This window comes from Mauremys mutica, unplaced genomic scaffold, assembly GCF_020497125.1.
Source record: "Mauremys mutica isolate MM-2020 ecotype Southern unplaced genomic scaffold, ASM2049712v1 Super-Scaffold_100274, whole genome shotgun sequence".
In the NCBI taxonomy this organism is placed as follows: Eukaryota; Metazoa; Chordata; order Testudines; family Geoemydidae; genus Mauremys; species Mauremys mutica.
The window spans coordinates 211,995-234,795 of NW_025423301.1; the positions used below are offsets into that span (position 1 = coordinate 211,995).

The window sequence follows — 22,801 nt, forward strand, 5'->3', positions numbered from 1 at the left end:
GGGTTAGTCCCTATGCCTTCCATGTGCATTTGGAGCACTAAAGATGGGGTTGCAGGGAACGGAGGGGGGTGAAATTTATACTAAAGTGAAATAAAAATAGGAGAAAACATTTTTGATCCCCACTGCAAGTGTAAACGGGGATTGCTGTGGTGAACGAGGAGGTCACGTTTGTGGGGGGGAGCCCAGGGCTGGGTGGCAAGGGGTGCGGGTGGGGGAGGGCATTGGTGGGGGGAGGAGTGCCCAGGGCTGGGGTGGGGGGCAGCCAAAATATTTTTTGCTTGGGGCGGCAAAAAACCTAGAGCCGGCCCTGCGAGCAGCCCCTTGAGTTTTGTAGTTTCAGTCTGACTCCCCTGCCCCTCCCACAGGTACAGGCTAAGCACCAACCTGTCGCGAGGACGGAGCAGCCTCCCGAACCTGCTGGGCCAGCTTGGCCAGGGTGTTGACCAGGCAGCACTGCCGGTCGAACTCCTCTCGCAGGCCTTTGCCGCAGCAGCAGAGCAGGGCCGCCAGCAGGTACTGGTAGCGGATGCTGAACTGGGAGTCCTTGAGTCCATCCTTCAGCAGCCTGGGGGAGGAGGGCAGCATGGAGAGGTCAGGACAAGGGGCCTCCAACCCTTCTCATTCCTACTGTCCCCGGTTCAGGAACTCCAGGGCGGGGAGCTGAGGCTTGTACCTCACAGGCTAAGAGGGGCACAAGTCATGGCTGGTGATGCTAATGGTGGGATGCCCACTCCCCCGGCACCCCTCATCTCTTGGGCAGGCCCCAGCTGAGCACAGACCCCTCCCAAAGGCTGCAGCACACACACCGACATTACCAGAAGAAGTAGTGGGGTGATTCTCAGGTCACAGATGGCTCGCTTCATAAGGAACCGTACCAAGGGGCTATCCAGGTAGCACTCATACTTCAGGGCCTGGGAGGAGAGAAGCAAGGACATTTCTCCATCAGCAGGCCGGACAGATGGACAGGCCTGGCACTAACCATAGGCCATGCTGTTCACTGAATCATTCAGACCAACGTGCCTCACCTGCACCAGCTGCGGCAGGTAATCCAGCAGCTCTGCATCTGACATGGAGTCGATCCAGTGTATGGCTGTCCTCCGCACCTCCTGATCCGGGAACCTACAGCCACAAGCCACACATCACTGGGAGGAGGTCACCAGCAGGCTCTCTCCAGAGGAACCCAGCCCACCTGCCTGCAGACGAGACCACCGGGTTCTCTGCAGAGGGTCTGCTGCTGCTGCCGCCATCACAGCCTCTCATAGGCGCACTGCGGAGGTGCTGAGAAAAGCACAGCTGCAGCCTCCCAGGCAAACCACATCATCCCCCTGGGAATGCCACAAAACATGGGAACAGAGATGTCTGTCCTGTCTCCAGAAAGTCTCCTGGTTCCCTTATCGACTCTTTTTATTTTCTGGGTGGGTTCCTGTTGGATCAGTTCCCCCAGCTCCCTACTGTGCTCACTACCAGGCAGTAGGTCGTGGTTGCAATATTAAAGGGAATACTAGTAGGCGATAGCCAGTCTATGTCCACCTCCCCCATGCCCAACCTGTGGGCAAAGATTCTAAACCCACGTATGCCCAGCCTGTGCCCCTGTTCCTCCCCCTCCCCTCCACGGTGACACAGCGCAGTTTTAGGATTGTTTGGGGTTCAGATGTTCATAGGATTTGGATGCATCTTAATGCGGCGACTGGCTGAGAGGCAGAAGCCACAGCCCCCAGTGAGTGGCTGGGGCGAGGAAAAGGAGCGGTCTTTGCCCACCACACGTCCACCCCCCAGGACGGACTCCCCAGGCAGCGGCTTACGTTGCATGCAAGAGCCCGAGGGCATCCTGGTGGTTCATGTAAGTCCATTGCTTCAGCAGGGCGTAGATATCAGGCAGGCAGGCCCACTCCCAGCTGGGGGCACTGGTGAGCAGCAGAGGCAGCGATCCAGGCTGCTCGTGGCAGTAATAGCGCTTCTCCCACAGTCTCTTCCGGTCCGTGTCCGTCAGCCTAGGGCAGCAAAGGTCACAAGACACAGACCTCAGTCCCTTGGGAGAGCAGTGCGTTTCCATCCCTGCTGTACATACGGGGGCCCTGAGGCCCAGAGTGGGGGCATGACTTGCCCAGGATCAAAGAGCCCTGAAGAGAGGGCTTGACACTGGCGTTACTGGGAACAGGGTCTGGCTCTAGGAATCTCAGGAGCTGGACAAGAAATAAAAGGGTCATTGCTCTGAATGGCCACAAGAGAGCAGGAAAGTCAATCCTGGGACACCCACTTTGGCTCCTGTTACTAGAACTGGGTAGGGCTGCCTAAGAGAAGACCTGAAGCTTGTCGCTTTCACGATGGAAACTGGTCCCATAAAAGATATTACCTCACCCATTTCGTCTCTCTAGTATCCTGGGACCAATGTGACGTAGTGGCTTATGAATCAATCCCATTTTCTGAGGAAGGCAGCTGGATCAAGTCCTGATCAAGCAGCATAAACCCTTCCACCTCAAGCCTGACACATTCAGGGGGTCAGCTGGCCGGGCAGAGGCAAGTGACTTTGATTCCTCTGGACACATCTTAGCTGATTTTCAGCATGGATTGAAATTGAGGAAGATGAGGCAAGGAGAATTTCAAACACGCCCCCACTCCGTTCTCTCCCCCTGAAAATCCTGATCAGCACTGTAGCAACCTGGAGCCCCTGGGCTGCACACGATTTTCCATTCCAGTGTCTGCAGGGAGTGACAATCCCTCACTCCTGGGCCTGGCTCTTACAGAGGCAAAATGACACTAGTGCATTGTAGCCCCAGTGAATTGAGTTTGGCAGGTCTCAACTTAAGGTGTGTGCTTACACTATAATCATGGGGTGTGCTTGCAGCTCTCGTAGATTTTCCCAAGCTAGATTTGATCTAGTTTGGGTCCTGGAGCAGTGAACCTGCAGCAGCGTGGGCTTTGGCCCGGGCTAGCCACCGGAGTCATTTTCCACAGTTGCTGTGGCTTCAGCGCTCTGTTACCCAAGCTAGCTTGTAGACATAACCTTAGTGCCTAGCGGCACATTTCTCCACATCACAGACCAGTGCACAGTTCAATGTGCTTGGCAGCTCCGGAGATCTAAGAGCTGCAATAGGGGAGGCTGGGTTGGCACTGAGGTGGCATTGGCAGACAGGGGCGGCTCTATAAAATACGGCGCCCCAAAGCAGGGCGCCGCGCTGCGCCGCCCTTCCCCGGTCCCGCGGCCGGGGCAGAAGTGTCTGCGGCGGGTGTGGTGGTCCCGCGGCTCCGGTTGGAGCATCTGCAGGCATGCCTGCGGGAGCTCCCTCCGAGCCGCGGGACCAGCGCACCCGCCACAGTTATGCCTGCGGGAGCTCAAGCGGAGCCGCGGGAAGAGGGGACCCGCCGCAGTCATGCCTGCGGCAGGTCCGCTCCTCCCGGGCTCCGGTGGACCTCCCGCAGGCATGACTGCGGAAGGTCCGCCGGAGCCAAATGCCACCCTGCCCCGACAACGCCGCCCCACGCGCCTGCTTGGCGCGGCCCTGTTGGCAGAGCTGGTAGGGAGGAGCTCAGGGCTGGAATAGCAGGGCTGCAGATCGGTACTGAGGGGTATCAGCAGAGCTGAGTGTGTGGGAAGCCGACCCACCCAGCTCCCAGGCCTAGGTCCATTCCCAGACACTCCCTTTCACGATTACTACAGAGCTCGCCCAAAACAAACAAAGGCAAAGGAAAGCGAAAGCGCTGCCTGCGTAGGAGAAGGTGGGAATGACCCACCCTGGCAATGAACCTGACGAGCTCTGGAGCAGGCGGGCCAGACACTGCCCTCCCAGAGCACAATGCCAGGAAGAGCTGGGTGCCTCCTGCCAGTTCCCAGCACTGCGCCCTGTCCCTCTAGGAAGTGTCACGTTTCAAGCCAACAGCTGCAGCCTGTGTGAGGTGACCACGTGGCCTGGATCAGCTGGCAAAGGAACAGGGACAGCAAGGCTCCTTATTCCCACTCTACCGAGACTGGAACATACCTGGCTGGCTGCATTCGGGCCAGCAGGAGTGGGCTCAAACGCCTCCTCTCCAGCCCGCCACCTGTTCTCTGCGGAGCCTCTGTCTCTCTCCTCTGCCAGAGGGGCAGCTCCCAGTGCCACCTGGAGTCGGGACTCCGGGGGTCTTTTGCAGGGGCTGGGGTGGGAAGTGCTCTGCCTGTGGGTTTGGGACCCAGATCCGCAGCCCCAGCTGGGAGTGACCAAGATGGAGGACTGAGCTTGCCCACTTCTGGCTTTTTATTGTTCTTCTAGACCCAGCGGCTCTGGGAGGCTCATCCCTGCACCAAGGCCCAATCCACCCAACAGCTGGGGAACAGGGCAGAAGTAGAACTTGCCTCCCCCTCCCACTTCTCCCGGGCCTTGCTTAGACCAGAAGCTCCGTGAGCGTCTCTCTGTTTGCAGAGCACCCGGCACTTTTGCCACGCCGGATACAGCGATGGTAATAAGGATCATTCCGGAGAAGAAGAAGAATGCTGAAGCAGATGCTGTACCCAGCATGGGAGCAGCTGACAGAGAGTTTGTTGCAGGTGCCAGCAGGGGGCACTCTCTGCCCCAGAAGCAGAGTGTGTGGCTGTAGGGCAGATATCACACCTGGTGACCGGGATGTGCCTGTGTTCTGGATTTGGCCTTAGGGGGTGGGGCTATTATAGAGGGCACACAAAGGCAGGGGCAGGAGCCGGAGCCAGGGATACATGTCTACATAAGACTGTGGAGAGGGGGCGAGGATGCAGAATGGCCCCTGAGCTTGGAGAAGAGTCAGCTCCCCAAAACCACAGGGGTTGGGGGGGCAGGAGAAATGAGATGGGGTGGGGGTGCCAGGGCTCTGTGGTGCTTAGAGATGGAGAACTGGAGGAGAAGGAGGGTGAGGTGGGCCAGGTGCCACATGAGACAGAGGCTGTAATGAACCTTAGATTGGGGGTGGACCTCCCCGCTTCAGCAGGCACATGCAGGGCAGCCTGGCAAGAGGTACGGATGCCCTGTGGAGCCATGTGTGGGGCTGAATGAGTGAGAGGGGGAATGTTGCTTGCTGGTTCTTCCCAGCTGGTTCCAAGAGACTGGGCCCTAGCAGGTCCCCTGGGACCTTTCCGTTTCCCACTGTCTATTAGAGAAGAGGGACAGATACTACCCCCTGCCCTGCTGGTCGGGATCATGCCCTAGGAGTCAGCTCAGCCTGCAGTGAGCTGCCTTGCATGTGGCCAGCGACACCTGAGCCTTCCTGTTTATAGACATGTCTGTGATGCAGAGGAAGAGGCGTAGGCTGGGCTAGCCAGCTGCCCTGGGCAGAGGGGGAAGCGGGGGTGAGGAGGCTGGAGACACCTTCTTTGTACACACATCTGGAGAAGGCAGTTTCTTCCCGCTCAGCCATCTGCCAGAGCGCGAGGCCGGGGAGATCAGGGGAAGGACAGATGAACAGCCTGAAAACAGCTGCCTTCAGACAGGGAGCATGGGGGGCAGAAGCATCAGGACCAGCACTGCCACTATTGGGGCCCCAGCCTGCCAGAGATGAGGGTCAGGCCCTCACATGACTCCCCTCTGGTCCTGCTGCTGACAGACAGCACATGTTGTGCAGGGCAGGGACGGGGGCAGAGCGTGAGATCGGGTTGGCCTGAGAGTCACAAACCTGCCTGGCCACAGACCTGATCCAAAGGCTATTAAAGCAGAGGGAGTTTTTCTGTTGCCTTCAGCTTTGGATCAGGGCCCAAGAGACCCCTTCTCCCACCGACAGACTTCTGAGGAGAAAACCCAATGGAGATCCACCCACACCAGCCAGCCCCCCCACATGTGACTGCTTCTTTGTGCAGTGCCCATTGGCGAGCTACAGTCCAGGGCAGGAGAGCTGGAGACAGCATCTGGGCCAAGGTCTCGCCTCCCCGTGAGTCATCCCTATGGTGTGTGCGTCCCCCCACGCGGGCACGGCCTCTCACCAGTACAGCGATTCCTTCTGCATCACCTCCTTCAGCTTGCACTGGTCCTCTTTGCCCAAGCTGTGGAACTCGTACTTGGGGCTGCACTCGGCAGCCGGTGGGCTCGTGAACGTCAGTTGAAGGCAGAGGCTGGGAAATCGATCTGCAGGGCGGGAGGAAGAGCAGGTCAGAGGTCACCCAGCAGGCTCTGTTAACATGCTACTGCCCTCCTCAAGGGTACGTGGGGCACACAGGATGCTCTTGCCTCATATTACAGACCCAAGGCACATGGTGGTCTCAGGATACCTGCATCCCCCACCCCACGTTACTGTTCCCCCAAGGCAGGTGGGATTCTGGGAATGCCGACATCCCCTCGCCTTGTGCTTCTGCCCTGAGGCAGGTAGGGGTGCCCAGGCTTCCTGCAGCCCCACGTGCTGTGCAATTGCTGTGTGTTCACTCACCTGGCCATTGCAACGGCTCATTACTCGTCACACACGGGGCCCTCTCAGAGGGGAACGTGAAGCCGACGAGGGCGGGATTGCCTTGTGTCCGCCTCACGGCCAGGCCCTACCGCCCCCGTGAGCCATGAACTGGGAAGTGCTGGGAAACTTCCAGGCCAGGTGCACTAAGGGCCATTGGGAATAAGGACTTGTGAGAAGAGACTCACAGCTCACCCCGCCCTGCGCAGCGTCCCAGTCTGGAGCCCAGCTGACTCAGCCCCTGCCCCTCCCAGCATTCCCTACTATGGAGCCATCAGAGCAACTGCTTCCTCTCCCCCTCAGCCGCCTGCATGTTCTGGATGCCACAGGCGGGTGAGGGGCACCCAAGGACGCACAGCAGGCTGCCCCCTCTGATTGGCATGACCAGATACAGAGTCCCAGCTGCATGGCTAGTGACCGGCTGGTCAGGGCCGGCTCCAGAGCCCAGCGGGGCAAGCACCTGCCTGGGGTGGCCCTTTCCCGGGGGGGCGGCAGGCTGGGCCGGCGGACCTGCCGCAGTCATGACAGCGGGAGGTCCACCCGAGCCCCCGGAGCAGCGGACCTGCCGCAGGCATGACTGCGGAGGGGACGCTGGTCCCGCGGCTCGGCGGGCCCTTCCGCCGGACAGACTGCGGCAGCGCAACCGGAGCCGCCCGGCCCGCGAACCGCCCCCAGCTGCGGAAGGTCCCGCCGAGCCGCGCGACCAGCGGACCCTCTGCAGTCATGACCGCGGGAGGTCCGCTGCTCCCGCGGCTCGGGGGCGCCTCACGGGCATGACTGCTTGGGGCGGCCAAATTTGTAGAGCCAGCCCCTGCGGCTGGTGCAGTGAGACGAAGGGCCAGTCCTCTCACCCCTCTGCTGTGCTAAGACCTTGCCCTGGATTTGAGGGGTGCGTATACTCCAGAATGCGATCCAGTTAATTGGTAACCATATGCCTCTACCCCGATATAACGCCACCCGATATAACACGAATTCGGATAGAACGCGGTAAAGCAGCGCTCCGGGGGCGCGGGGCTGCGCACTCCAGTGGATCAAATCAAGTTCGATATAACGCGGTTTCACCTATAACGCGGTAAGATTTTTTGGCTCCCAAGGACAGCGTTATATGGAGGTAGAGGTGTATTATGTGCATTCGGCCACCCTTAAGTAATGAAACAGAACACCACATAGTTAAGGGTTAATTTGGAGACAGGCTTTCAGACGCAAGGTCATCTCTAGCTGACAGTTTCTGCTAATCAGAATGGGAGGAGAGGACAGAAGTAAACAACTGAAGACTAAAAACCTTGGTGGTTAGAAAACCTTGGTTCTAGATGCCTCTGATATGAAAAGTTTATTGAAAGTTAGAAAAGTGATGACACGGTAGGAGTCATTATGACCTATGTGTTTTGTAGAAGTTAGTTATACAAGATTTGCTAACAGAGTGTATTTGGGAGCAGTCCTCTGAAGCCATCTTGAGAGACATTTTCCCTGACACCCTTTTTCCCCAGTGGTGAGCAACAGGCCACTGCGAACCTGCTCTTAATTACTCAAGACCGTTCCAGGTAAATATCTGGAATGTTCTAAGCCTAATGCTCATGTTTGTGTGTGCTTAAATCTAATAAACTGCAGTTTTAGATAGAGCACACTTACTTGCATGAATCTTATCAAAGGGAAGTGCTGTGTTCCTGTTGATTTATTCCTTACACCTCCTGGAGTGAAATAGTTAAGATGCCCTTGTTGGGAGTTCTGAAAACCCCAGGAAACACTGCCATTACCTGTTGGGCTTGGTCAGGGTAAGGGGAGGCGCCTGCTGGAGGAACCTCTCCTTCCTGGCCTGGGAGAGTTTGGAGGGAGAGTCCCACTTTCACTACCCTCTAGCACTGAATGCTGGTTCACCCCAAGGCCAAGCTGGGACAAACTGGGCAAGTTTCCATTCTGATCCTTCCTCGCGAGGAAGAGGAGGAGCTCAAGTTTCCCCAAGCCCTGGAAAGCCGCAGCCTCACCCTGCCATTCCTCTTGCCTGCAAGAGGAGCTGACGGGGAAGAGCAGGAACGTGCTACAGCCAAGGTAGACACTTCCAATGACAGGTCATGCTGGACCCTCTACCCACCCACCCAGGCTGATTTTCAGTTGAAACCGTGATGGATTTGTCAGTGACTTTGGGGAAGCCCCAGTCGCTTGGACACGTATCAAGGGGATCAGTGCACAGAAACGGTAGCAGCGGAGCTGAAGCAAGAGAGAGGGAAAAAATGAGTGGTAAGGACAGACAGAGCAGAGAGAAGGCAGGGCTGAGTGCTATTGGCCAGGGCTGCCCGGGGGGGGCAAGAGGGGCAATTTGCCCCAGGCCCCGGGTCCCGCAGGGGCCCCCATGAGTGTTTTTCGGGCCCCCTGGAGTGGGGTCCTTCACTCACTCCAGGGGGCCCGGAAAACTCTTCCTCTCCCGTCTTCGCTGGCGGGGGGGGGGGGGGGGGGGGGCTTCCGTTCCGGGAACCCGCCGCCGAAGTGCCCCGAAGACCCGCGGCGGGCCCGCTTCGGCGGTAATTCGGTGGTGGGGGCCCCCCGCCGCGGGTCTTTGGGGCACTTCGGCGGTGGGTCCCGGAACGGAAGGGCCCCCCGCTGCCGAATTACTGCTGAAGCGGGGGCCCCCCGCTGCCGAAAGACCCCGGGTCCCCGGAATCCTCTGGGCGGCCCTGCTATTGGCACTGCAATCCTCCCCCTTTAAGGCCAGCCCCAGCAACCCACAGATTCTCAATCCATCCCAGCTGGAATATTTGTCTTCCAAAGCTGCCTCTTTCCCACTCTGCTCTGCTCCACTGCCGGCTCCTTGTATGCAGGGCTGGTTTTACCGCTGAGTGCTCAGCCGAAACCTTGCCAGCACTCGCACGAAAGAGAGAAAGGGAAATAAAGAGGCGCAGTTGAGGGAATGCAGACGCGAGCTGGAATGGGGGGGGGGAGCAGAGGAAAGGGAACAGCCCAGGGGGAAATACAGAACATCTATGGACCTGTCAAGAGTCTGTTGTTTTTTGTTTTTTAATTAAATGGATGATCAGCTAGTAGGTGGGCGGCTCCTATCACAGGTGACACTTATGTTTTGTATCTGACTATTCACTTGGGAAAAGCTCACAGTAAAGCATCCAATTCCCAGCCCACCCTGTGATTGGGACGCCACCTCCAGGTCCCTGACCAGGTCTTTGGGTTGAGCAAAGAAGAGACCGGCCCGGACAGCATCCACCCCAGGTTTCACACCAAGCCCAGTGTGACGGAGCGATTCTGGCGGGACCCAACTGAGAGTGCCAAATCAGGACCAATTGCTCAAACAGGGCAGTCACAGCCCTAGGCTGGGGGTTTTCCACCTCTAAGGCAAACCAAACCAGCCGGACAAAAGGGACTTCAGTCTCACCCCACTGGCTAACCACAAAGTCACACGAGCAATTCCCTTAGACACTCCAGTTTCCCAGTATCACCACCAGTGCACTCGTCCTGGGGATGACTGGTTATGAAAACCAACACCCCAATAAAAGAAAAAGGTTCTCTCGATCCCAAAGGACCAAGCCCCAGACCCAGGTCAACATACACATCAGATCTTACCCACAAATCACGCTGTTGCCAATCCTCTAGATCTAAAATCTAAAGGTTTATTTACAAAGGGAAAAAGGTAGAGATGAGAGGTCGAATTGGTTAAATGGAATCGATTACATACAGTGATGGCAAAGTTCTTAGTTCAGGCTTGCAGCAGTGATGGAGTAAACTGCAGGTTCAAGTCAAGTCTCTGGAGAACATCCCCCGCTGGGATGGGTCATTCACATCCAACCCCCCCCCCCCATGTTCCTTGACATGCCCCCACCCATGCCCTATCCACCCCCTTCCCTGTCCCAACTGCCCCTTGCCACCCAATCCAACCCCTTCTCTGATTCCTGATGGCACCCTGGGACCCCTACCCCATCCAACCACCCCTTCTCTCTCTCCCCTGACTGTCCCTGGAATCCCTACCCCTAACTGCCCCCCCACTGCCCCATCCAACCCCTGCTCCTTTCTGACTGCCTCCCCCGGACAAGACCCCCCTTGCCCCATTCAATCCCCCTGTTCCCTGCCCTCTGACCGCTCCGGACACTAATCCACCCCCCCCCAAACTCCCCTGAACTCTCTATCCAACACACCCTCCCTGTTTCCCTTTACCGTCCTACCTGGCCCCGGAGCCATGCCCCAGGGGCCGGGCAGGCAGGGAGCCACCCCCCTTCGGCTGGACCCGGACCCGGGCAGGCAGGAGCCGCCCCCCACCCGCTGGACCCGGACCCTGGGAGCCGGGCAGGCAGGAGCCGCGCCGGCCGGCTGGACCCAGACCCGGGCAGGCAGGATCCGCCCCCCACCCGCTGGACCCGGACCCCGGGCAGGCAGGAGAGCCGCCCCCCACCCAGCTTGGACCCGGACCTGGGAGCCGGGCAGGCAGGAGCCCCGCGCCGGCCGGCTGGACCCGGACCCGGGCAGGCAGGAGCCGCCCCCCACCCGCTGGACCCGGACCCGGGCAGGCAGGAGCCGCCCCCCCCACCCGCTGGACCTCGGACCTGGGAGCCGGGCAGGCAGGAAGCCGCGCCGGCCGGCTGGACCCGGACCCGGGACAGGCAGGAGCCGCCCCCCCACCCGCTGGACCCGGACGCCGGGCAGGCAGGAGCCCGCCCCCCACCCGCTGGACCCGGACCTGGGAGCCGGGCAGGCAGGAAAGCCGCGCCGCGCCGGCTGGACCCGGACCCGGGCAGGCAGGAGCCGCCCCCCACCACGCTGGACCCGGACCTGGGGCATGGCAAGGAGCCGCCGCCCCCCCACCCCGGCCTGGACCCGGACCCGGACCCGGGCAGGCAGGAGCCGCCCCTGGCTGGGACCCGGACCTGGTGGCCGGGCCAGGAGCCGCCCCCCCCGGGCTGGACCCGGACGCCGGGCAGGCAGGAGCCGCGCCCCCCGGCTGGACCCGGACCCGGGCAGGCAGGAGCCGCCCCCCACCCGCTGGACCTGGGGGCCGGGCAGGCAGGAGCCGCCCTCACCCCCACCCCCCGGCTGGACCCGGACCTGGGGGCCGGGAAGGCAGGAGCAGCGCCGGCGGCTGTGGACCTGGGGGCCGGGCAGGCAGGAGCCGCCCCCCACGCCGCTGGGACTACTGATCTTCCATGTACGCAGAAGTAGCAGAGTCCAGTGTAGACAGTGGCTCGTTTGTGGTATAAAATCATCACCGCGTTTCACCGGCGCTCAGAGCTGCGGGGGGGGGGAGGCTCGGCTGGCTCCTACGCGAGGGCTAACCAGCACCAGCAGCCCTCCCCAGGCTGTGACCGTCCCCCCCAAGCCCCAGCCCCTCCGGACACAGATCCCAGGGGAGGGAGCCTCGTGCCCGGACCCCCGGGCTGGGACGGGACTAGCCCCAGATCTGTCGGTGAGAGCTGGGGCCGCTTTCCAGGGCCGGGAGCCAGGAAACCTCGTGTGGCGATGCGGTTCTGGCGGGACACAACTGAGAGTGCCAAATTAGGACCCATTGCTTAAACAGGGCAGTCACAGCCCTAGGATGGGGTTTCTCCACCTCTAAGAGCAAACCAAACCAGGCCAGACAAAAAGAGACTTTGGTCCTCACCCCACTGGCTAACCACAAGTCCACACAAGCCAATTCCCTTAGCCACTCCAGTCTCCAGTAATCACCACCAGTGCCACTCACTACTTGGGGATGAATGTGTTATGAAAACTCAACACCCCAATACAAGAAAAGGTTCTCTCGATCCCAAAGGACCAAGCTCCAGACCTTCAGGTCAATATACACATCAGATCCTTACCCGACAACTCACACTGTTGCCAATCCTTTAGAATCTAAAATCTAAAGTTCTTATTTTACAAAGGGAAAAAGGTTAGAGCTGAGAGGTAGAATTGGTTAAATGGAAATCGATTTACATACAGTGATGGCAAAGTTCTTAGTTCAGGCGTTGCCAGCAGTGATGGAGTAAACTGCCGGTTCAAATTAAGTCTCTGCGAACATCCCCCGCTGGACTGGGTCCTCAGTCCTTTGCTCAGAGCTTCAGTTTGTAGCAAAGTCCGCCAGAGGTACAAGCAGGATTGAAGACAAGATGGGAGATGAATGCATCAGCCTTATATAGGCTTTTCCAGGTGTAAGAACCTCTTTGGTTCTTACTGTGGAAAATCACAACAAAATGGAGTCTGGAGTACACATGGACAAGTCTCTTGCATACCTTGCTGAGTCACAAGGCGTGTCTGCCTTCTCTCCATGGGTCCAATTGTGTAGCTGATGGTCCTGTAACTGGGCCATCAAGCTGGCTAGGAAGGGCTACCACCAAACTTGACTGCGGTGTTATCCAGCAGCAGAAACACGCTACAAAATACAGGACAGTACAAGAGCCAATACTTACAACTTCCCACTACAAAATGATACAACAGACATATCAGACAGCATAATCATATCCAGCAACCCATAACCTGGTCTTAGACACCTTATATGACCCCCCGTTTACCTAAGATTTGGTGGCCACTACAGGACCTTGGTTTGCAACCCAAGTTCTATATGGACCCCATTTATATCAATAACGTCACACCTCGCTAGGAGGAAACAGGATGGACGCATGTGGGGCCGGGTTCAGTCCGTGCTCCGGAGGAATCATCTCACAGTGACCACTGGCCAAGCGGTTGCTGTTTTCTAAATCCCTCAGGGTATAGCCAGCCCCCCCCGCACTCCCCTGGTCACCCTTAGTCAAGGGTAACAGACTCCATCCAGGTCCTCTGTCGCCCGTCGGGGCAGGGGAGGAGAAACGGGCTTGTTGAACCGTGGAGTCGATTCTTGCAGGGACGGGCCTAGGGCGGAGTCCAGGAAGAGCAACTGCGTTTTCACGATTGCACCCGGACTTAATTCATATTGGGCCTCTGGTGTAGACCAAATCCTAACAGGACCCAGGAGTCCTGGCTCCCAGCTCCCCCCATCCTTCCCTGCTCTAATCCCACCATACCCCCCTGGTCTTCCAGAGACAGGTTAGAACTCGGGAGTCCTAGGGATGGAGATCAGGGCCAGATTCGGATCTCAGTGACTCTGGTGTAAATTCCGAGAAGCCAGTGGAATTGGGGGGGGCCCTCCAGTGTAGCTGAAATCAGACCCAACCGTATTCATTTTCCACCAGCTTCCATTCCCCCAACAAGGCTGAGTCCTCCACACACTCATCTCAGCTGTGCCTCAAAGGGAGATCTCAGAACCCCATGACCTGTTTCCTCTCCCACTTTCAGAGCTTGTGAGTTTGTTACCAAGCCTCCATCGACACCCAGTGTCCCACCGGCACCTGGACCGTCACTAGGGACCGATGATGGATCCCTGAGGCCTTGATTTCCACCCGCCCGGAGGTGCTGAGCGTGGAAGAACATCGCCAAGGTGCGGAATCGGTTGGCGTTCCTGGGTGGCCTTTTCTCGCCCCATGGAGGAGTGTCTGGACCACGCGCTGCTTGCGTTCAGTCCGGGAGGCCGGCTGCCTGCAGGAGAACGCCTGGCTGGTGACCCGCACGAGGGGCAACAGCTGGTGTTTGTCTCAGGCCAGGGCGAGAGCACCATCCAGGTCTCCTACGGCCATGGGGTGCCCTGATTGGCACGGTAAGGGGGTTCGGGGGTTGAGAAGGGGTAGGGAGATACGGGGAGGGGGACAGTCAAGGGACAAGGAGCAGGGGGGAGATGGATGGGGAGTGGAGGTGTTCGGGGGGCAGACATGGGCAGGGAGAATGGGGGGGTGGTTGGATGGGTCCAGGGGGGCCAGTCAGGGGCCAGGCAATAAGAGGTTGGATCGGCATGGGAGTCTCCAGGGGGTGTGTCAAAGGGGACAGGTAGGGGGTGGGGTCCTGGGTGGAAGTTGGGGGGTCTCAGGAGGGGCAATTCAGGGACAGGGCGGAGTGGAGTTATAGATAGTGGTTGGGGTCTGGGGGGAAGATTGGGGGCAGGGGTCCCGGGAGGTGGTGATCAGGGGAAGGTGGGAGTTTTGGATTGGTTGGGTTGTCTTTCTGTGGGGGGCAGTTGGAGGAGTGGATGGTGGCAGGGTGGGGCTTCCCCCCCCCCGAGTGTCCTGTTTTTTAATGTTAAAATATTGTATCCCTCCCCATTCACAGCGCGACTCTCCATTCACAGCACGGGCTGCAGCATAAGGTCCTCCCCTTCCTTTCCAGTGGGCCGTGGCCAAGGGAATGCTGGGAAATGTAGTTCTTACCCTGCTCCAGGGCTGGCTCTATAGGCAGGGAGCTAACCAGGGAACTACAGCTCCCAGAGCCACTCAGACCAGCGTGTCTGGCTCTGTGCAGCTCCAGACACGCTGCTGCATACATGCTGCTGTGCTCCCCCGCGGCACCCACAGCCCCCCGCCCCCCCCACACACACCCAGGACCTGCCTTCCAGGTTTGAACCCCTCACAATTCAGGAGGCTCAAGCTCAGTTCCGGCAGCTGTTACTTCATTTCTCCCCAATCAAATGCACTGATCCACTGTAACTTGCTGTAGAAAAAGTAGGATAAAATACTATGCAAGAAATGCCTTCCCAGGGGTTCTCAGGACTGGAATTGCTATTTTCAACAGCCTTTGTTTATCTTTTTCTCTGTACTTTTCCCACTGTGGGGAGTATTTTTCTCATGCATAAAACCTTGATGACAGCATCTGCTTTTCCGCCTATCGTATCTAGTATTGGCTGCATCTAGTGCCAACCGGCCTTGCAGCAGCTGCCAGCAGTCATCACAGAGCACGGAGGTTTACAAATGTATAGTGAGGCGAACAGACGCGCTTCACAGAGAGGTACTTGGGTATCAACATATACCAGAGCCATTCTCCCGAGTTACCTAGAATTAAGCCTATTGACACCACCACTCCCATCACTTCTTCTCCCCCCTCTTCTCCCAGGTGGCCCATAGGCAGTGGCCACCAAATCCAGTGGGGCCAGCCTGCATTCCCTCTTCGTCCCATCGCCCCCCCCCCACCAATGTTCTACTTCAGGGGCTCAAATTCCACCCGCAGCCCGCGAGCCTCCCCAATTTGCCCCGTGGGGCTCCAGCAGTTTCGGGGCCAAGTGGCCCCCCCCGTTGCCCCCCACCCAGTGCTCCTCCCCCGCCCCCGGGGGCCCCAGCTCCATGCGTCTTCTGGCCCCAGCCTGAGGCCCCCGGTATGAGGCACCCCAAGTGCCCCTGCACCCCAGTGGGAAGCTGCAGGGCTGTGCCTGGGGGCAGCAGCACAAGGAGGCCCCCCTGCCCCCGCTTGGAGCCACCAGTTAAGCGCTGCCCCCCCAACCCCCTCCCAGAGCCTGCACCCCCACCCCACATACCCCCTCCCAGCCCCCAACCCCATCCCAGAGCCTGCACCCCCACCCCACATACCCCCTCCCACCCCCACACTCCCTCCCAGAGCCTGCACCCCCATCCCCACATACCCCCTCCCAGCCCCCAACCCCCTCCCAGAGCCTGCACCCCCACCCCCACATACCCCCTCCCACTCCCAAACTCCCTCCCGGAGCCTGCACCCCCACCCCACATACCCCCTCCCAGCCCCCAACCCCCTCCCAGAGCCTGCTCCCCCACCCCCACATACCCCCTCCCAGCCCCCAAACTCCCTCCCAGAGCCTGCACCCCCACCCCACATACCCCCTCCCACCCCCAAACTCCCCTCCCAGAGCCTGCACCCCCACCCCCATCCCCACATACCCCCTCCCACCCCCCTACCCCCTCCCAGAGCCTGCACCCCACCCCACATACACCCTCCCACCCCCAAAACTCCCTCCCAGAGCCTGCCCCCCCACCCCCACATACCCCCTGCCACCCCCAAACTCCCTCCCAGAGCCTGCACCCCCACCCCACCCCACATACCCCCTCCCAGCCCCTAACCCCTCCTAGAGCCTGCCCCCCAACCCCACATACCCCCTCCCAACTGGATACTCCCTCACAGAGCCTGCACAGCAACCCCCACATTCCCCCTCCCTCCCCCAAACTCCCTCACAGAGCCTGCACCCCCACCCCACATACCCCCTCCCATCCCCAAACTCCCTCCCAGAGCCTGCACCCCCACCCCACATACCCCCTCCCACCCCCAAACCCCCTCCCAGAGCCTGCACCCCCACCCCCACATACCCCCTCCCACCCCCAAACCCCCTCCCAGAGCCTGCACCCCCACCACCACATACCCCCACCCACCCCCCAACTCCCTCCAGAGCCTGCACCCCATCCCCACATACCCCCTCCAAGCCCCCAACTCCCTCCCAGAGCCTGCACCCCCACCCCACATACCCCCTCCAAGCCCCAACCCCCCTCCCAGAGCCTGCACCCCCACCCCCACATACCCCTCCCACCCCCTAACTCCCTCCCAGAGCCTGCACCCCCACCACACATACCCCCTCCCAGCCCCCAACCCCCTCCCAGAGCCTGCACCCCCACCCCACATACCCCCTCCCAGCCCCCAACCACCTCCCAGAGCCTGCACCCCCACCCCACATACCCCCTCCCAGCCCCCAACCCCCTCCCAGAGCCTGCACCCCCCCCCAGAGCCTGCACCCCCACCCCACATAGCCCCTCCCACCCCCAAACTCCCTCCTAGAGCCTGCACCCCCATCCCCACATACCTCCTCCCACCCCCAAACTCCCTCCCTACAGCCTGCACCCCCACCCCAGATACCCCCTCCCACCCCCTATCTCCCTCCCCTAGCCTGCACCCCCACCCCCACATACCCCCTCCCACCCCAAACTCCCTCCCAGAGCCTGCACCCCCACCCCACATACCCCCTTCCACCCCCAAACTCCCTCCCAGAGCCTGCACCCCCACCCCACATACCCCCTCCCAGCCCCCAACCACCTCCCAGAGCCTGCACCCCCACCCCACATAGCCCCTCCCTCCCCAAACTCACTCCCAGAGCCTGCACCCCCCACCCCCACATACCCCGTCCCAGCCACAAACTCCGTCCCAGAGCCTGCACCCCCACCCCACATACCCCCTCCCACCCCCAAACTCCCTCCTAGAGCCTGCACCACCACCCCCACATACCCCCTCCCACCCCCAAACTCCCTCCCAGAGCCTGCACCCCCACCCCACATACCCCCTCCCACCCCAAACTCCCTCCCAGAGCCTGCACCCCCACCCCACATACCCCCTCCCACCCCAAATATCTCTCCCAGAGCCTGCACCCCCACCCCACATACCCCCTCCCACCCCCAAACTCCCGTTGCTTGAACCCCAACCCCACATACCCCCTCCCACCCCCAAACTCCCTCCCAGAGCCTGCGCCCCCACCCCCACATACCCCTGCCACCCCAAACTCCCTCCCAGAGCCTGCACCCCCACCCCCACATACCCCCTCCCACCCCCAAACTCCCTCCCAGAGCCTGCACCCCCACCCCACATACCCCCTCCCACCCCCAAACTCCCTCCCAGAGCCTGCAGCCCCACCCCACATACCCCCTGCCACCCTCCAACTCCCTCCCAGAGCCTGCACCCCCACCCCACATACCCCCTGCCACCCCCAACCCCCCCCCAGAGCCTGCACCCCCACCCCACATACCCCCTCCCACCCTCCAACCCCATCCCACAGCCTGCACCCCCACCCCACATACCCCCTCCCACCCCCAAACTCCCTCCCAGAGCCTGCACCCCCACCCCCACATACCCCCTCCCAGCCCCCAAACTCCCTCCCAGAGCCTGCACCCCCATCCCACATACCCCCTGCCACACCCAACCCCCCCAGAGCCTGCACCCCCACCCCGCATACCCCTCCCACCCCCAAACTCCCTCCAGAGCCTGCACCCCCACCCCACATACCCCCTCCCACCCCCAAACCCCTCCCAGAGCCTGCACCCCACCCCCACATACCCCCTCCCAGCCCCAAACTCCGTCCCAGAGCCTGCACCCCCACCCCACATACCCCCTCCCAACCCAAACTCTCTCCCAGAGCCTGCACCCCCATCCCCACATACCCCTCCCACCCCCAAACTCCCTCCCAGAGCCTGCACCCCCACCCCCACATACCCCCTCCCACCCCCAAACTCCCTCCCAGAGCCTGCACCCCCACCCCACATACCCCCTCCCACCCCAAACTCCCTCCCAGAGCCTGCACCCCCACCCACATACCCCCTCCCAGCCCCAAAACTCCCTCCCAGAGCCTGCACCCCCACCCCACATACCCCCTCCCACCCCCAAACTCCCTCCAGAGCCTGCACCCCCACCCACATACCCCCCTCCACCCCCAAACGCCTCCCAGAGCCTGCACCCCCACCCCACATACCCCCTCCCCCCCCCAAACCCCCTCCCAGAGCCTGCACCCCCACCCACATACCCCCTCCCACCCCCTACCCCCTCCCAGAGCCTGCACCCCACCCCACATACCCCCTCCCACCCCCAAACCCCCTCCCAGAGCCTGCACCCCCACACCACATACCCCCTCCCACCCCCACCCACCCTCCCAGAGCCTGCACCCCCACCCCTACATACCCCCTCCCACCCCCAACCCCCCGAGAGCCTGCACCCCACCCCACATACCCCCTCCCAGCCCCCAAACCCAACCCAGAGCCGGCACCCCCACCCCACATACCCCCTCCCCCCCCCAAACCCCCCCAGAGCCTGCACCCCCACCCCACATACCCCCTCCCACCCCAAACCCCCCCAGAGCCTGCACCCCACCCTTCCCCACATACCCTCCCAACCCCAACCCCTCCCAGAGCGTGCACCCCCACCCCACATACCCTCCAGCCCCCAACCCCCACCCAGAGCCTGCACCCCCACCCCACATACCCCCACCCACCCCCAACCCCCCCAGAGCCTGCACCCCCACCCCACATAACCCCTCCAAGCCCCCAACTCCCTCCTAGAGCCTGCACAGCCACCCCCACATACCCCCTCCCAGCCCCCAACCCCCTCCCAGAGCCTGCACCCCCATCCCACATACCCCCTCCCACCCCCAAACTCCCTCCTAGAGCCTGCACCCCCATCCCCACATACCCCCTCCCACCCCCAAACTCCCTCCCAGAGCCTGCACCCCCACCCCACATACCCCCTCCCACCCTCCAACCCCATCCCACAGCCTGTTCCCCCACCCCACATACCCCCTGCCACCCTCAAACTCCCTCCCAGAGCCTGCACCCCCACCCCACATACCCCCTCCCACCCCCAAACTCCCTCCTAGAGCCTGCACCCCCACCCCACATACCCCCTCCCAGCCCCCAACCCCCTCCCAGAGCCTGCACCCCCACCCCACATACCCCCTCCCACCCCCAAACTCCCTCCCAGAGCCTGCACCCCTACCCCACATACCCCCTGCCACCCCGAAACCCCATACCAGATCCTGGACCCCCATCCCCACATACCCCCTCCCACCCCCAAACTCCCTCCCAGAGCCTGCACCACCAGCCCCACATCCCCCCTCCCACCCCCCAACTCCCTCCCAGAGCCTGCACCCCCACCCCTACATACCCCCTCCCACCCCCAAACTCCCTCCCAGAGCCTGCACCCCCACCCCCACATACCCCCTCCCACCCCCAAACTCCCTCCCAGAGCCTGCACCCCCACCCCACATACCCCCTCCCACCCCCAAACTCCCTCCCAGAGCCTGCACCCCCACCCCCACATACCCCCTCCCACCCCCAAACTCCCTCCCAGAGCCTGCACCCCCACCCCACATACCCCCTCCCACCCCCAAACTCCCTCCCAGAGCCTGCACCCCCACCCCACATACCCCCTCCCACCCCCAAACTCCCTCCCAGAGCCTGCACCCCCACCCCCACATACCCCCTCCCACCCCCAAACTCCCTCCCAGATCCTGCACCCCCACCCCACATAACCCCTCCCACCCCCAAACTCCCTCCCAGAGCCTGCACCCCCACCCCACATACCCCCTCCCACCCCCAAACTCCCTCCCAGAGCCTGCACCGCCACCCCCACATACCCCCTCCCACCCCCAAACTCCCTCCCAGAGCCTGCACCCCCACCCCACATACCCCCTCCCACCCCCAAACTCCCTCCCAGAGCCTGCACCCCCACCCCCACATACCCCCTCCCACCGCCAAACTCCCTCCCAGAGCCTGCACCCCCACCCCACATACCCCTCCCATCCCCCAACCCCCTCCCAGAGCCTGCACCCCCACCCCACATGCCCCCTCCCACCCCCAAACTCCCTCCCAGAGCCTGCCCCCACCCCCACATACCCCCTCCCACCCCCAAACTCCCTCCCAGAGCCTGCACCCCCACCCCACATACCCCCTCCCACCCCCAAACTCCCTCCCAGAGCCTGCACCCCCACCCCACATACCCCCTCCCACCCCCAAACTCCCTCCCAGAGCCTGCACCCCCACCCCCTGGCCCACAGATCAGTGTCCGATCCTCCCTTGTGTCAGGAACCAGAGATCTCAGAGGGTTTCAGAGCGGTCGCCGTGTTAGTGTGTCCCAGGAAAAACATTGCGGAGTCCTTGTGGCACCTTAGAGACCAACACGTTTATTGGGCAGAAGCTTCCATGGGCTAAAACCCCCTTCATCGGCTGCATGGAGTGGAACATACAGGGGGAAGGTATAAACACACGGCACGTGAACAGAGGGGAGCTGCCGGACCGAGTGGGGGGTCAGTGCTAACGAGCCAATTCAATTAAGGTGGAAGTGGCCTATAACCGGGTCCTTTCCTGGGCCGCCCCCCTGCTGAGCTCTTTCTCTCTACCAATAAAGCACTGTGAGGCTTTTCTTGCTGCAGCACCCGTGGCTTTTATTTACAGACAGTTCCCACCACCAGCAATACTATTTACAAACACCCAGGTCTTCCTATCTCCTCTTTTACAGGGAGTCTCCCTTCAGCCTGGAGACTGCCCCTTCCCTGGCCATTCCCCCCCCCCTTGCACTGGCTGCCAGCCAGCCTTTATAGCTCTTCTATTAGCAGGCCCACAGGTGCAGCGAGATCCAGAGGCCAGGCACCAGCCTTTCCCCAGCCCCAATCTAGTTCTCCTGATTGGGGCTGGCTGAGCAGGGGCTAATTAGGTGCCTCTGCACCAGCACCCTGCTACATGGCCTATTCTCAACAGTTGGCGAGACTCAAACGCTGGCCCCGAGGGCGCTTAGGAGCTCGTCAGTCCGAACCCCCCACCCAGTGTCCTGCTAACGCAGCTGGAAGAGCCGCTGGAGAGGAGCAGAGACTCCAGTGCTGGGCTCTGATTGGGGGAACCCTGGGGGGCCCAACGGGTCCCCAGCCTCTGTGCACCCCAAGCCAAGGGGCAGGACGTTGCCTGTGCAGCTGGGTCCTCCCTGCCCAGCTCTGCTTCCCCTGAGACACCTGCCCCTGGTCTCCTGGGAACCTCTCCCGCCTGGCGCCTGGTTTGCCCTCTGGTCTGTCCCCTCCAGCCCCACCCCCAGCCCCTTCAGCCATGCCTGCCCCCCTGTTCCCCCCCAGTTGAGGGGTCTCTCCCACAGGGGGGCTCCCTCCTTCCTCAGTGGGAGACCCCCCGAGTTGGTCTCCCAGGAGCATAGAGAGCCAGCCTAGAGCCTCCCACAGACCTCCACAGCCATAGAGCTACGAGTAGAGTGTCACCCCCCTAAAGCCCTGTCTGTGCAAGGGGGGAGGCTGAGTCCTCCAGGCCATAGAGATAAGGAGGGTGGGGGCTAGAGGAGCCGCACACTCCCAACAGCACAGAGGAAGAACGGGCGGATTCTCTCCCCGGCGAAAGAGGCCGGCGGGAAAGTGACGATCGGGTCCCCGGTACCAGCATCGAAAAACTCCACCCGCCCCCGTTCATAGTCCAGATACACCCGGATCCTGCAGGGTGCCTGGGTCGGGGACAAGGGGATGCTCTGCCCAGAGGACGTGAGAGCCCAGTACTGATCCTCCCAGCACATCACAGCCCAGATCCCCTGCTCAGGGTTAGGGCTGATCCCTCCCTTCCTGCTCACAGACTCTCTGGCCACCCCCACATCACAGACTCCCCCGCTCCCCACCTCCACCTCCACCTCCCAGTAGTGTCGGCCCGAGGTGAATCCCTCACAGCCCAGCACACAGGACACAGTGTCAAAGCTCTCAGGGTTGTCGGGCAGGTCCTGCCGCGGGACTCCCCATCTTACACTTCTCCGATCCGCAGACACGATGAGTCGGGGATGGGCCGTGTCTGGATCCAGAGTCACATTCGCTGCAGAGAGAGAATCAGAGCGTGAGGGGCAGAGCTTAGCCCTGGGGCAGGGTCTGATCGTGTCAGTGACAGAACCTGCCCCAGCTGGGGAGTGAACCAGGACACCTCCCCGCTCCCGGATTTACCCAGCTCTGCACGGGGAGCAGCGCTGAGATCTCAGCCATGGGCCGGGGGGATTCACACCCTGACAGAGCCAGTTCAGGGACAGAGTGAAAGGATCCGCTCGGCTGAGCCAGGCCCCAGACCCAGAGTCTGAGTCTCAGTGATTCCATCCTTGTGCTGGGGGGGAAGACGAGGGGGGTCAGAGGGAGCTG

At 61.3% G+C, this 22,801-nt stretch overlaps 1 protein-coding gene across 1 annotated transcript; it reads right to left on the reverse strand.

The window, feature by feature from the left end:
• Positions 1-624: 624 nt before the first annotated feature.
• LOC123360582 (phosphatidylinositol 4-phosphate 3-kinase C2 domain-containing subunit beta-like) lies at positions 625-22,200 on the reverse strand. Its single transcript, XM_045001230.1, has 6 exons — positions 22,068-22,200; positions 5,921-6,062; positions 1,803-1,991; positions 1,026-1,119; positions 816-911; positions 625-681 (listed from the first exon to the last, which is right to left on the reverse strand). Exons 1-6 carry the CDS (start codon positions 22,198-22,200, stop codon positions 625-627), a joined length of 711 nt encoding a protein of 236 aa, XP_044857165.1.
• Positions 22,201-22,801: the final 601 nt, after the last annotated feature.